The following is a 16223-nucleotide window of genomic DNA, read 5'->3' on the forward strand; positions in this document are numbered from 1 at the left end:
AGATATGCCTGCTCACTTCTTATAGCAATACAGCGACAAGTAGCCTTTATGATCGGATCTCTAACAAATGGTGACGCTCCTGTACTATCTAAACAAAGCAGATACCCCACAAAACTCCTGCAAACGTAATGATATCCTATTACATGACTTGCACAGGGGCTAAACCCGAACAGATTCACACAAGACATACTAGCCATGCTACATATGGGTACATCTGTAGCCTTCCTTCCATTTGGTCCATCTTCAAGGCATGACAACTTTGACCATTCCACCTCCTCCAACTGATGATAATTTAAATTCTCTGATAAATATTAAGGACCTAACACTTACCCAACCCTATATAGATGCAAAGGGTCTCAAAAGAATCAGCATCAAGAATTGGAAATTTGAAATGAAAGGGGTTACAACCAGATACATCTCATGGCTATGAATACTTTCAAGAGCAATGCAGGATCAAGAAATGATTGCGAAATACCTCTCGCTCATTCCATTTTTTAAGTGAAGAGAGCTACAAGAAGAACCGGAAGGTAATTTAACCTGTTTTCCCACTGTGTTTCAACATACTTATTTTGATAGATAGAAACAACAAAGACATTGTTATTCTAGTGTAAGGTAGCTAAACTGCTTTTCAAACTATTTATCTTTAATCACTCCTGTGTATGCCATAACCAAGTCATCCACCTGGCATACTCCGAACCCTAGATGCAGAGATGGTTACACTGTTAAGGTTTTTAGAGCAAGGAGCCTCCTTAACGGATCAATTTTCGGTTCAGGGGTAGAGCATACCCTCAGACCACCTGGAATTATTCCCACTAACAGTTCCTGGGTCCCCGTGAAGCAGTAGCAGCAGATTTCTCTTTAAGTGGTTACACTGGACATTGGTATAAAGCCAAGTCACACAGCTGTTTCTTGGAGTACCCAGCAAAAGTCTAAAGAAGGCATACTGCCTATTGCATTAGTAGACTAAAACAGTTACATTCTGTTGAAAATGTAACTTGAAAAATATTCTGTAGAAAAAAAACAACTGAAATGTATACTATTGTCTAAGATACCATTTTCACAGCTTGCCTTTGGCAGTCATATTGGCTAGGGCTCCATTTATAGTGGAAAAGTTACTTGGTCGAGGTAATAGCAAAAACAAGCTAATTGTCAAAATGTACATTATGGTCAGGTCGAAGCTAATCTCTGCTTGGTTTCAGAGAGCAGAATAACTTCTGTTAATATCAGTTGCCTCGCAAAACAGGACAGCTTCCACTTTTCTGTAAACCGCATCAGAACATGTTACCTCAAACAGGTCTACTGACAGAATAAAATAAGCGTCCCTCATCTTTACTTGCGTCAGGGAGTAAAAAGGGTGCTACTCGCCCCTATTGCATCAAAGAACAAAATACCATCCAGACATTACTACATGGCATCAGGAAACTGGATAGCTTCCACTTATCTCAATACAGTATCAAAGTAAGAACATCCAATCATTTCAACTTGCATTAGTGAACAGAATCGATTCCCTTAACTCTACTGGTGTAGTGTAGTTCCTATTATCCCAATAGGCTCTGCGCATTGGAATAATACCTTCAATAGTATAGGCCTAGACCAGACGTTAACTAGGTCTTCTATTGTCGATATTAGACTTAAAGTTTTGGGTTTGCCAGCTAGCTCAGAGTTCACTAGAAACTTTCTCGAATAGGCAAGGAGGAGTTGAACCTCCCTGGATAGACAAGAAGGGATTTAGTTTCTGACAACCATAGAACATGACAACTTTGCTCTCCCCTAATCAAGAGTGTATCTCTAGAGTCGTGTGAAAACAAAAGACAACTTATTTTACTCAGTCAGTACGTGCATTCTTAGTCTCACCAGATTGTAGAGAAAAGGAAGAGACGGGCGTGTTCAATAAAAGATGTTATTTATTGATCAGTCTCTTTTCTCGTACAAGAGAAATGGATCGATATTATCGCAATACATATGGTTAAGTAAAGTGCATACAATAAAAGCAGAAGTATAAAATAATACTGTAAAAACATTTATATGGTTTCTAAGCCATATGTAGGTTTAAAATGGATAAAATAGATATATACATATACATTTGACTAATCGTACTCAACTGGTGTTTCTAACTACGCCTACCCCGGTGTACCTGACCTAAGCCTAATACGTGGGCGGGAATAGAAAGTAGCAGTTTAAGTTAAGTTTGTTTTGCCGAGTGACTGACTCAAGAATTCTCTGCGAGGGGTTATTCAGTTCTGTACCTGGAATTTAGGATGAATGAGGGATGGTATCTCTCGTCTCTGGTCTCGATATTCCAGGCTGCCTGCGAGGGCTACCCGGAAGCGCCGGAGCTGGATTTCTCGGCAGGAGAAAGCAGCGTCTCGTTCTCAGCGCGTCAGGAAGGCGGGGCTGCGCCAGCGGGGTCTGCTCTGCTCTGGGCTTCGGCAAGTCTGGCTGCTACGATCTCGTCACCACCGCGTGTGTTTGCATAGGGCAATATCGGTAATATTTATACCTGTAAGGTGCCGAGATTGACGTAAGGATGGACATAGATACGTCAATAAGGATGTCATACGACTTGGTCGTTAGCACATTCTTTTGCTGAAGTTCTCGGTGAAATCAAAACAATGGCCGCAGGGTTTTTCCCAGGTTGTCATAGGTTTGATTTGTTTTGAGAACTCCGTATGCCTTATCAGGGGCTGGAGGAATATCGCTTGTCTAATTAGATGGCAAGCGTTATGACCTAATCAGATAACACGTTCCTGTGCCGTAGTGTGGCTTAATCAGATAACGGTTTCTGCATCATGGGGGTTTTCTGCATCATGGGATGGCTGCTACTAGTTAACTTGTTAACCAGAATAGGGTCAGGAATAGGGGGATCGATACAGAACCTATAGGAATACATCACACTGGACGGACATTAGGATACCTTCTACTTATCTATGCTTGGCATCAGACAGTAGGGTACCTACCATTCATTTTTACTAGGCGTCAGAGAATAGATGGACTTCTACCCATCTCTAGCTGGCATCCATGGGTGTTATCTCCAGCTATCTCTACTAGCATCTCAGCAGGGCGGCCTCCACTTGTCTCCGTCCTGCATCAGAGAACAGGTTAGCCTTCACTCCTCTCTACTTGAGATCAGAGAGTACGGCAGCTTCCACTCATCTGTTCTTGTAACAGGAAGAGAAAGATTGCGATTACTACTCACTCTGTGCCTAAGTGACAGTACAGATCCTGCTCACCCAACTGACAACAGAAGTATGGAGTGCACAGTACAGATGGTATACTGAAAAGCCATGAATGAACAGGAAACTGGGCTAACACAAGGTCTAAGAAAAACAAGCAGTTAACATTGACCTTGTATGCTCTTCACAGGTGGCTCCCATCCAGAAAAAAAAGCATAAAAGCTATCTGCCTAGTCAACCAAGGATACTAGCTATCGGCCTATAGTGGCGGATGCCAGTTGTTGCTCTGCCACAATCCAAAAGAAGGCAGCAAGTAGAATGACCAAAATAAAAAAACGAAATATTGCGCATCTGTTTGTGTATGGCAGGTAACTTTAATCAATTTAGACTTGAACAACTTCAACCAGTACTCAGAGTTTTTTTTCCACTAATAGTGCCTTTTCACATCAGAGGCCACCTTCCTCTATTATGTAAAAATGCAATAGCTTTACCAATCAACCAACTTCGGTTGACATGATGCTTTCCAATCACCAGAAATTAAAGGAGCACACAGAAGGGAACAGGAGATCCTGTAGACAGCAGAGGTCCCACTGTGGCTATAGAAACACGTTGCACAAACTGGGGAACACTGGATGATGCCACACCCATCTTTTGTGGACACAATAAGGAGTTAACCACAACAGCAACATTTTTTCGACTGTGCAACAACAGGGATTGCATGATCAGAGTCTCCAGGAGAGTTTCATTCACAGACGTTGCAGAGAACTGCAATGGCTGCTGTTCAGATGGGGGGGGGGGGGGGGGGGGGGGGAGTTAAAGGGTGTGATGCCTCAGCGAACCTACGTTAATAGAGCTGGTCTTGGGAAGTTTACTCGTTCAAGACAATGGGAACCCCCTTCCCCATTATTGTTAGAGTACTTGAAAATGTGTCGGAGCAAGTAAAAAGAAATTAAGTATTCCTTGGAATTCATTCCAATGTATTTCTCTCGTGTTTCGTAGACAAGTGAGAACATTCTATAGCCAACACGTGTTTCGCCCCATATCAACGGCAATCTGGCCTCGGGCTTCCTCAGGGCTATACATGGTGGTACATACATCGTGATAGCAGCCAAGGTGAGAGTTAGGCAAGTCCTTCTGACACTAGGCTCTTCTGTCTCTCATCATGGTTTCCATTTCTATTGCTATTCCCTGCCTTGCCTATCCAATTTTTCCTATAACAAACAATCTGGGTTGGACTACCTTACTCACCTCCTATATTGAATGTACACTTTATGCCCAACTCTCACCTTGACTGCTTTTGGTGTGTAGCACTAGCAGCTCTGCAAAGGCTCTGAGTCTTCTCACAGGTAGAGAGGGATGGGAGAGGGCTGGATTGCTTCTGTTCCGCCCCTGAGTCAGGGGTTCAAGACCACACGGGTCACAAGGGCGGCCTCTCCTCTTCCCAATGGCTGGCACTAGGCAACAGTACTTATCTCCCCGGTTGCCCTTCTATAGCATGCGGGGGTCACTGGATTTACTCCGAATACGGGCGACCTCTTAATCGGCACAACAGTATTTACCTCCTTATTGCAGCACCCCTCTGGCATACGGGGTTGCCCACTTCATTCCGTACACAGGTTACCGCCCAATCAGCACAGCACTAATCCTCAAGGCGCCCCCTCTAGCGCACGGGGGGGGTCGATGATTTGACTATGCACATGGGTGATGACATGACTGGTGCAACCACGGGTAACTTTGCGGCAGGCCTATCCGGCATATGGGGTCACTGACTTGAATCTGCAGGCAACAGCCAGATTAGTGCCACATCTGCCTTCTCACAAATCGCTACAGGCCTCCACTTGCACCTTCTAAGCCCTCTTCTGATTCACATAGGGCACACTGCAAGCAGAGACTGTTGCTGCAGGCTTCAGGGGCAAGTGCTCTTGGATTTCTCTCCCCCACCCGGGAGACTGGCAGGACCAAGCCTGGTCACAGCCAATAGTCTTGCAGAGCTTCTCTTCCTCACACAGCCTAACTGGCTGCTTGACAGTTGACAATTTTGGTGGCTAAAACTCCACTTGTTATACTTCATATAAAGACACTAAAAGTGATTTAGGGTCTGAGCCTTTGAAATTCGTGTTGAGGGTCTGCTTCCTTTTGATGTGCTCATTCCTCTGCCCTTACCTTACTTCAGAGAGAAGTCTCTTACAGCAGAAATGCCTCCAAATCTGACGACCCCCCCACAAATGCAGGGCATGGCAGTGACTGTGGATGTTAGCCACAATAATGTGCCTCAAAAAGGTTACTCCAGGGCTCCGGCCCTACTCTTTATAATTCTATCAGCCCCATCTCCTTCCTGAGATGTGCCCTTTCCAGTAACCTCTCTGAATCAAAGAGCACCTTCTGTAGTGTACTGAAGAGCCTAGTTTCTCCAATGTGTCCCCCACCAAGCTCACATAAATGCAGCAATCCACAAATATTCTTTATTGTTTTAGTTAAATAAAACCATAACAATATGCTGTAGATAATTATACTAAGTTTAAAAGAATTGTAAACAAAATGTTAAAACATCAATTGATTCAGAGTGCAGTGGTTACATAGCCCAATTAGATGCAAAAGTGACAACATACGGAAAAAAGTAATCTGTTTTGTGAAACACAGTCTCAGAGTGGACTAATAGCCTTACTACCTCAATTCATTATACTTTATAAGATATTGATGTAAAGCCAGAATAGAGAATCAGGTCCGAAGGAGAGCCATTGTAAGGCCCAGCACATGCCTTCAACACACGCTGCAGTGCAACATACTAACTTGATGTAGGCCAAAGGGTAAGTTAAGAACAGAGCAGGGGAACTTTACATGCGTGAGACTGTAGGCCTCACTCCGGTGACAGATAAAAAGGCCTGTTAACTTCTACTGATCACTAAACAGTATTCTGCCACACCCATCTTGTAATCCTTAACTTCCGGCAAAGGAAGTAGCCTTTCGCAATTAGGAGGGAAGCCCTTCTGGTTAACCCCCCCACCCTCCCACCAGTCCAACAAGACTGCAATCCATGAAACACGCCTATGTCACAGCGCACACGCATGATCAGTGTTCGCCCCAAAAAATAAAGAAAAAAATAAAGACAACAGGGATCTAGATACCATTGCAGGTGGGGAACACATCGGTGACATTGCCTCTGTGGGACAGTAAAGTTCCTCGCAATTATGTCAGAGTAAATGTTTAAGTATTTCACAATCCCTTTAAAAAACATTTTATACAGAAACAAACCGTACAACACTTTCACAAGACTTTGCATTTCGTCGGAGAACGCAAGCAGAGTTTCTGCATATTGCAGGATGTACGCGACGTACACATGCATGGGGTTGGTAGGTACTGAAACTGTACAGTGAAAAAAGCTTTGAAACAGGACTGAGGGGCCAGTCATTTCACAAACTGTTATTAGCAGTACATGTCGGTATCAGAGCAGCTAAGTTCTTCAAGCACCTCGTTAAAGCACCTAATCACAGGCAATGCAGTTGGCAAAGAAAAAAAAATAAAACTGTGCAGCAGGCAATCACATTATTATGGTGCCTTCGAACAAGTTTCATGAAGAAAAACTGCACATGGATGGAGTCAAGTACTGCATTACGTTCATATCCCTGTAATCTTCATACATGTGGCACACTAAGTTAGAAGGCAGTTTTTCTGGGGCTTACATTTCAAGCCGAACCTTCATTACCTGGGACTATTTTCACAAGCATGTGTTCCAGGAACATGTTTAAAATGTCCCACCACCAAGCACATAGCCAGGTCATGGTGAAACTCCAAGAAAACAACCCCAAACCTCTAGAAATATGAGCCCAAAAATCAAGACTACCAATACACATTGTGTTCGAATAAGGACTTGCAGATCAGAAGCCTCAGAAATACTCAAACTGGAACACATCAAGTTTCTGTTCATTTCTATGTCCCTTTAAAAAATTTCTTGTACCGCAGATTGAGACTATTAAAACCCCAATTTGATGCTCTCCATGAAATGTTGCTCTTAAAATATACGAATAAGGAATAATCCACATCCTCCTTAGTCTACTCTGAGCGTTTTTCTGCACACTTGGATCCATCTCCTCTGACATACTATGGGGCACGCACAGGCGACGACTCTCCATGGAAAAGGCGATAACTCTTAGAAAGAAGTGGATTGGGTTTACCCAACCCAGAAATATTATGTGGCCGCACACCTCATCTGGACAGCTAGCGGTTGACTCGGACCTTGAACGACAATATATGAAGCACCTAATGGGCGACAGTGATCTACTGATCGCCCTATACCAAATCACTAGGTCCACACTCGCCTGCACAAAAGCCCGCTGGAAAATACAGGTATGCTGGAGCGGATACACGAGGATGGCGGGTATGAGGATCCCTACTCCCCATATCATACGTAATGGTTGTTGCCTGCACTGGCAGAGGAAACTCGCCAATACAGGTTTGGCAAACAAGCGGTCATTACCACATTGGGGGTATGTATAGTGTTGGTGAGTTGCTCATGTTTGCCACATTCAGAGAAAATGGGATTACCAGACGGTCAGTTCCTAACATACAGTGCTCTCAGAGCAGCTCTACAGGCCACAGGGTATGGGAGCAGGCGAACCTATGAAGGACGAGGTATTAACCACCCTACTGATGCATGAAATAAACAAAAGCAGTGACCTACATGCACAGGGCATTGGCCCCTACTTTTTATACTCAGACGACACTGAAACAGAAACGGGAGCAGAAGTTAAATTGGAAGATTCCAGTTAAAGAATGGGACTGAATATTGGAATACATCAAGAAAGGGAGTAGAAACCACCACTATAAATTAACACAACTCAACTATCTCCACTGTATATCCTTGTCCCCAGCTCGACTGGCTAAAATTTACCCTTGGCATCAGCCGCTGTACCCGCCATGTCAAGCAGCAGGTATCAATGTTTTTCATACGGTTTGGGACGGTGTACACATAAGGACCAACTGGAGGACACTACTGGATATTCTGTCGGAAACAACAGGCATAACTGCCTCTGTCAATAGAGGGGTGCTTTTCGGGAACAGTGAAGGCTGCACAAAAACAGATTTTTAGATTTGGCACTACTTTTAAGCAAAGGAAGTTTAGCCATGAACTGAAAGGCTGGTGTGGCCCCTCCGATCTCAAAATGGGTTCGGGACTTCAAAGTGGTGCACAGCAGAAATCATTGTTCTGGAACGCATGCACCCGAAGATGGGAGGAGGGACACCCACTTCGGACTGGGACTTATTGTTGGCACTGCAGGCCAAGTTAGTAATAATGCCACCATGAATGACAATAGGATTACCAAACCATCAACTGGCCCTTGTATTAAGGTCCAAACGCATGACATACAATATTGGGAAATCAATGGGGCATGCAATAGAGGAAATTTTACAAACTGTACTTAGACCAGTTATTGGAGGCAAAGGACTGCCATTATACTGAGATGCAAGTTATGTGGGTACTGTTGTTTGTTATGACCACGTTTATTGCTCCGAAATACAATAAGATGGGAATGTTTGATGTTCCACTACCCCGACAACAACAAATGCTGTAATTCACATTGATATCTGCATTTCATTGCAGAAAGTTTAGCGGAATTGTGTAATAAAGAGCTATTTAAAAACAAAACAAAAAAATATATATACACCAACAGACCTCTAAAAGGCCAAATGTTTAGGCACTAGCGTATTTAGACTTTACACAATGTAAAATGACCGCTAAATTTTTAGACCTGGAAATTTAAGACAAACGCCCAAAAACTTCAAAAAGCCCACTGTGGCTATGCATATTGCTCCCTAATAAAGGACAATAAGCCTCTGCTTGCATTTTTTTTTTAAAAACACGCCTGGAGACGCACATTTTAAAAGAACCAAAGAGCTGCACTTTTTCCTGTTCCCGTAGTGAAATGCCCGGCCTGTGAGAGATGTTTTTTTTTTAATGGCACTCAAGTTTACACCTCTGTGAAATACCAGATATGGGGAAAAATTTAGAAGAATAAATAAAGTATTCCGTATGTAGCGGCGCGCCTTAGCACGATCTGTGTCTGGTAGACAAGGGCTGTCGAAAAGAACGTTTTCCAGTACAAACTGTATATCGAAACTCGACAGCACAAGCGTTACCTCCCTCCCCTCCAAGCCCCAAAACTCCTCAAAGACTTCTCTACAAAGAAGGTTTCACATACTGTAGCGCTACGCAGCCCCCACGTGCTACTGCGAGGCCCCCACGGACATTCTGTGAGGGTCTGATAACACTCAGGGGGCCCCGTGACACGTGCACACCAGCCCCTTCAACAACAGGTGTAGCGGAAGAGATCTGCGCACGGAGCCCATCAAACGGCAGGTTGACAGCTTGCGCCTAAAAGATTTAATGAGGCGGGGGGGGGGGGGGCAGAGAGAGTATGTTCCAACAAAAGGCTTATGGTAACTAGAAGGCATTAAAAATACCCCCATTCACAAAGCTCTACAAGGGAAGGGGGGGAGGGCGTTCAGAGCACACAATCCCTCCCACCCCTTCCTAGAAGCACTGGCAGACACGTGGGGACACCAAGGGCTCCAGTTTATCCCTGCCCAGCACAGTCGCCTTCAAAAGCCGTGTAGCTGTCCTGCAAGCCGCCGACCACGCTTCTCCCCTGGAAAGTGCCTCCCTGCGCACTACATGGGCTGGGCTCCAGCGCTTGTAAAACATAACACTGAACTGTCACAAGAAGCACGTGCTTCGCGGGGAGAGGAATGGGGTGCGCTGCCTCCTCAACTTCAAAGGTCACTATTTTGTTCTCGGAGAATCCAACACGACATGCATTTTGCTCATTTCGGCATTTCACCTCACTTCATATCCTCGCACACAAGGTTTCCAGGCCTCATCTTTAAACACACTAACAGCTGCCATCAGTTCCGTTAGAGTAAAATAGGTCAATGGAAACAAACAAACACTACAACACCCACAATGCAGTGTGACAAATTCAAGTCCGGGGATTGAAACAGTGAACCTATGGACAGTATGTGGTGGTTATCCTTGGGCTCTTAACACCTTCACGCTACATCATCTCAGCCCTCAAGTACCCCGCGTAGACTCAGAGATCTACTCATGTCTTGTGGCCCTTGGCCTTTCTCCAATACCCCATGAGTAGAACGCTCAGTCTTCAATGCACTAAACAGAAGCACTGCTCCCCATACTGCAAATCCCTTCCTATTCGCTGTCCCACCACTCAGACTGACACTAACTGCTGCATGTCATGCAGAGCTGGCCCTTTTTTGTGCCTCCTCCTTGAACTACATCCTTCTCTTTGCCCTGATATGATCTTATCTGTAACATGGAAATCGGAGTCCGTGCAGTAACAATCCCTGCAATGTAGCTAAACTGCCCCCACCCAGGTTTGATTCGGACATCCACTGCCCAACCCACGGCCCGGGTCTGACCTGAGTTGCAGCATGCTGAGTAGTGCCCGTGTAGTGGTAGACAGACGCTCGCGCTGCTCGTTCTACTGCGCGTGGGGACAGAAGCTGCAGCCCCTCCAATGTAACCACTTACAGCAGCTCCAGCCCCGCCCCTCTTTGCACAGGGAACGGCAATTGGCTACCGACGCGCGCTGCCCAGCACATTGGGCGTGGCCAGATCGTAGACACGCGCCCCGGGCTTGAGGGCGGGTCTCAAGAGATCCTCTAAAAATACTATAAGCAAGCGCAGGACAACGTCACATAGGAGGCCATGGCATGCCCAGGCACCAGGGCGTCTCTGTGTTTGGACGGTGAAGGCGGCGCCACTCATGTCGACGCTTTGCTCTTAATGTTACACTCCGCCTGACTTGAACGTGGCCGCGGTCGAACCGGTCCTGTTACCACGTGCGTACTGTGTACGACAGCCTATACGGGTTATAGACAGCGAAAGCGGACTACACACAAATGTTACGGCCATATCTGATCAGACTGTTTAATTACCTATGCAGATAAGGCTGGACGACAGCGTTATACTGTACCGCTTGGATTAAATAATCCAATCGAACTAGCAGAGCTCCAGTTAGGCTGTCCTTCAAGTTAGGTTTCAAAGCATGCTTAAGAGATGCCCCAGAAATTAAAAAGTGACGAGCCTGAAATGGCCAAATTATTCAAACCAATTATCTATGTTACAACGAGAGCAAAATAGCTCAGTGAATTAGACTCCCTCCTCCCACTTCTGCGACCTCTGGACTTAGACTTCGAATTCCAAAACAACTAACGCCGCTTTCCATCCTCCTCTAACTAGTAAACTCAGTTCTGTTGAAATGGTTATTTACCTATAATTTGCAACGCTCAGAAATGGCAGTGTTTGTGAATCGCCACATAAAAATACAAGTTGTTAGCAATAAATAACAAGCATTTGCAATGCAATAGGTCTCGCATTTACGCGAGTTTGAGCTATTGACATTGCAAATGACAAAGCCTTTTATTTTCGTTTTTAAAGCATAAATAAAAGGCATTGTTATTTACAATGCAAATAGCTTAAACTCGCGTAAATGCGAGACCAATTGCATTGAAATGCTAGTTACCCTTGTGATGGAGGCACAGGTGGCCAAATTCTGAGCATCGAGCTTGTCTTGGAGAATCCAACTCCCGGATAGAGTTCAATCAGTACTACTATATGCTGATAACCTCCTCCTTTATTTAGACGATTGCCGTGCTCCTGATATACCGCAATTGCTTGTGCACTTTGCTGCAGGGTCTATTGTTTGAGTTAACTAGCCCAAATCATGCACATTCCCAATATTCCATTCACTCATCATGACCTAGACGGCGACCCATTACGCTGGGAGAGCACAACATTTAGCTATCTGGGTATTTAGTGTATACCACTCTGATCAGGACATTCTAGAGATTAACTTGTCTATACCACTCCGATCAGGACCTCCTAGAGATTAACTTGTCTAGGGCAGTGTCATCCTTCTTTTATCAGACTGAATTTTGGAAAACTCTTCCTCTAGTGTCCATTGGACGCATGCCTCTGTTGAAAATAGAGGTCCTTACCAAACCGCTTTATTAAGTTTCCAATCTTCCGCTAGCCTTCCCCCCTTCTTTTTTAGGAACATTAATTAATTCATTGGCAAACTGATCTGAGTGCGGGTAGACAGAAGGTGGCTCTTGCAAAATGTTGTCATCTAACCAATGAGGGTGGTTTTTGTGCTCCACATCTAAAATTCTACTGTCTCGAGCCCAAGTTTAATGGTTGAAGGGGTGGCTTTCAGACCTCTCCCTTGAAGAGACATCTACTTGTTCAGCACTGCTGAAATACAAAAACCTGAACATATATGATTACTCTTGGATCCCCGGCGATCCTATTTCCAGCCTCGTCTTCTCAGACTGCGCTGTACTGTTACTTGCATGCTTTGCACCCGACTAAGAAACTCACCCCATATGCACCGTCAATTTCTTTGCTGGGTCTCCCTACACCTACATGACCCCTCTTACTCACTGGCACAAGTCTAACCTCCTGAGAGTGGATGACCTATTTGGTGAGGAACACTTGCTCCCCTTTACAAAGCACATAGACACAAACTCTGTCTCGGCCAATTCTTACTCTGCAATACTCTCCATCGCGCCCTGCAGCGGCTTTGGCACATCTCAGATTCCATCCGTGAACCTCACTCATTCATTCAAATGTTATATATTATGGGTCTAGAACTCATGGTACATCTCCTGGTTCTATAGAACTTTTCTCCCCTTGACATCTCTATGCTAGGTCTCCTTTGAGCGAGGTGGAAGGATGAGGCAGCTAGAGTTCTTCATGATAAGGAATGGTCTCTCACTTTAGAGGTCTCCCAGCTTATATTTAGAAATTCCAAATTTAAATTAATACAATACTTTGTACTCCACATAGCCTACCTAACTGCGCTCGTTAGGCAACCAATGTTCAACCAAAAATGTTGGCCTCATGTGTATGCTATGGAGCTGCCCCCTCCACAACCTCTTCTAGACTGACATAACAAAACCTGCTTACATCCATCATATGCAAACCTACCCCCTTAGATTGGCCGTCCATAGCTCTAGGCATGTACAAGAGGTCCAAGGAAGACCGGTCTGGGTCCAGTTTAGACAATTTTGTGCTCTTTCTGGCAAAATGAGCGATAACTCTACAATGGAAGTCAGAGTTTACCTCTTTCACCACATCCTGGTTCCAAAGTCTCTCAAAATGGGCCACATGTGGGGAGTTCTGTATTGAGGAGAAAACCTCCATGAACACGCTTTAGCAGCAACTTAGGACTCCCTTCTTGAGCATCTGAAAAGGATTGCTGACGATTTCACACTGTTCCCACCGACACTCTTGAAACACTGATCCTCACTAGTTATCAGTCAAATCTTCACACATCAAGCCATTAGTTACTGCCACTCCACTTTCTAGGCACTTTATCCGATTACCCTTTCCATGCCCTTGATTCTCCCTCCCCCGGTTAGTAGTTGTCCCTTCCACCCCCCCTTCCAGTTACCATCCCAGTTTTCAAAATGGTTATAATGATTAGCATGTATTACTGTGTCTCAAATTGTACATGTGCAAAAATATTACAACGGTTGAGGCGCATCATTTAGAATTCCAACAAAACAATAGTTACTTCTAAAGAATACTATATGAATGCTTACACCTGCTTTGGTTTAATGTGATAATGTCCACCGTTATATCGCTTTGAATAAACCTACATAATCAAATAAAGCTTGTTTGTAAGGAAAAAACAGCTGCCGAAGTACAAATCGCGGTTTATCCATTTGCAGACAGTCTCTCTCTGGGTGTCAGAATGGCCTCATAATTTCATCATCGGAAGGTTTAAACAAAGAACAAACTCAGCAGTATTGATTCTCTGGGATAGATGATACTGATAAGTAAAAAAAAAGCAAACACTCCGGTACTGTAAGCTATACACCTGCTAGTATTAAACTCACCACTTGATTATTGGTCTTCTTTCCCATAGAAGAAAAAAAAAGTGTGCCAATCATCCAAAATCTCAAACCTCTGACTGAAGTATTGCCTTTATAAGAGAAAAACAGGGTGTGCATAGGTCTATACAGATCCTACGCTACGCGGTTTATTTAAAGGACTTTAGCTTTTTCTGTAAGATAACTAACATGACTAAACAAAAGCACCCTACACACCATGAATCGCACACAAACCAGTCAATGACAAGAGACTTTTAGATTTTAAATTAAAGAGCAGGCTGCCATGCTGGAGTCACGGGGTCTACACTCCTGTTCAGCTGGTACTCCTGGGGACGCGTTTGGGAGTCAAAGGTGTGGGAAAGCCTCCTGTTTTCAGTAAACACCAGCTAACTAGAGCAGGGCAGATAGGTGCGGCGACTGACCACTCCCAAGCAGCATTTCCAGCCAGGGCACCTAAGGAGCAGGACCCAACAGTTGGACCTCAGCAACGAGCTCCTAGAGAGGTGGCAGGAGGTGGTATTCCTGCTCGTTGTGGTATTCCTGCTCGTTTTGGCATCCCCCTCGCTCGCACACTTTAGGCGGGTAGTTTGAATATTTTGAAGCGCCCGACGGCAGAAGCCTTGCCTTGAGAAGTGAACGCTGCCTATGTTTTCTGAAGTCGGAAATAAAAGGAGGGCCTGGCTGCAAAGCAGCGATAAGAATGGATGCCGGGAGCAGAGCAAGTGCGCCCTGGAAAACTGGTGTACTGAGCACTTACCCTGGAGAGGTGAGAGGCTGGTCAAAGTCCTTCCCACCGGCGAGCCTGAAGTCCCAGGGTTTCAGGCCCTTGATAACGATACAGATCATGCCGGACATGCTGCCGGTGTGCACGTCCATGAGGTAGGGCGCTAGGGGCTGGTCCTGTGCGATCTCCCCACAGCCGCGGAAGGGAATGCCAGGGTGAGCTTAAACAATCCCGGAGTCCTGCGCACTCCTCCCCCGCCGCTAGGAGGGAGGGAGGAAGGAACACCCACTGCCCGTTGCCAGCAACCACACGGCTAAACCGGGAGAGCCCTGGGCGAAACAGGGAGAAGACAATGCCCCCAGAGCCCACACGGATAACCTGTGGGCTGGAAATCCGCGCCTCTCCGGAATGTAGCTGTGCCCTGCCTTGTCACTGCCGCTTTCTTGTATGGAAAAGCACTTCAAACGCCGGGGACTCTTCAAACGTGCATTCCTCCTCTCGGCCGAGCCTTGACTTCCTCAGTCCTGCACTATAAACCCCCCCCCTTCCCCTAAAAAACAAGAATGATTCTAACAAGAACATTTTGACAAAATACACCTTACTGTGGTTAGGACTAATGCCCCCCACCTTTCCTGTACTGTATCGCTATGCTTATGTGTACGGGAGCACGACATATATTTTAATCAGTCAAAACTCCAGAAAAGCGAAAACAACTTTAGACCGAATCCATGCAAAGAAAGAAAGTAATAGAGTACAAAAACGAAGCGTGGGGAATCGCTGGAGGATTCCCCAAGAGACGGGGTTGAAGTAGCATGAGATCTCACCGCTTCTTGGTAAGATCAGCTACAGCAAACACTTTCGCTGCGCAACCCCAACTTATGACTAAAGTATTCTTTGGGGCTCCATTCACACCTGTGCATCCTTTGGGGTGATCTTGGGAGCCGCCATATTTTCCTGTTCCACTACATCCGGAAGCATGGTCCATGTGCTTCCGGGTCAGCCACGGTCAGGTACTAGGAAGGACGGACGAGAGTTTTACAAAGGCAGTGCTCTTAAAGTGACGGCACGTATTCACCATAGCGACGGAGAAGGTGAGCTGAAATAAACAAGATATAATCAAAAGCTTACCTTTGAAGCCGAATAACGTAAGTTTTATGCAGAGTCCGCCGTCAGGAGCCACGCCACCAAGCCAAAAAAAAGTCCCCAGAGTGTTAAACTGCTAGTAAAGCATCCAGTCCCCGCGTGCACATCTTCTGTCCCACCGCGTGCACGCTTGGAATCCGTATTGATTCCAAAAGGCCCTCGCATGGTGAGAGCAGCGCACACACACACACATATACATACATACATATATATATACCCCAAGCATAACGTTTTCCACCATAAACATTATCTTCGATATGTATACAAAAATA

General features: G+C 45.2%; 1 protein-coding gene across 5 annotated transcripts in view; it reads right to left on the reverse strand.

Annotated features, from left to right (window-relative positions):
* ADK (adenosine kinase) overlaps nt 1–16223 on the reverse strand; it is a 647508-nt gene that overhangs the window by 557957 nt on the left and 73328 nt on the right. Inside the window, exon 1 of one of the 5 annotated variants that reach the window (XM_078642742.1) lies at nt 10605–10744. The exons of 2 other annotated variants lie outside the window; for them this stretch is intronic. In XM_078642742.1, coding sequence (XP_078498868.1) covers nt 10605–10618 — 14 coding nt within the window. In that variant the 5' untranslated portion in view covers nt 10619–10744. Of the gene's footprint in view, nt 1–2957; nt 3149–10604; nt 10745–16223 lie in introns of those variants that run through there. 2 more of the 5 variants (XM_078642743.1, XM_078642744.1) reach the window with 2 other exon arrangements.

Source organism: Lissotriton helveticus, chromosome 5_1 (genome assembly GCF_964261635.1).
Source record: "Lissotriton helveticus chromosome 5_1, aLisHel1.1, whole genome shotgun sequence".
NCBI lineage: Eukaryota > Metazoa > Chordata > Amphibia > Caudata > Salamandridae > Lissotriton > Lissotriton helveticus.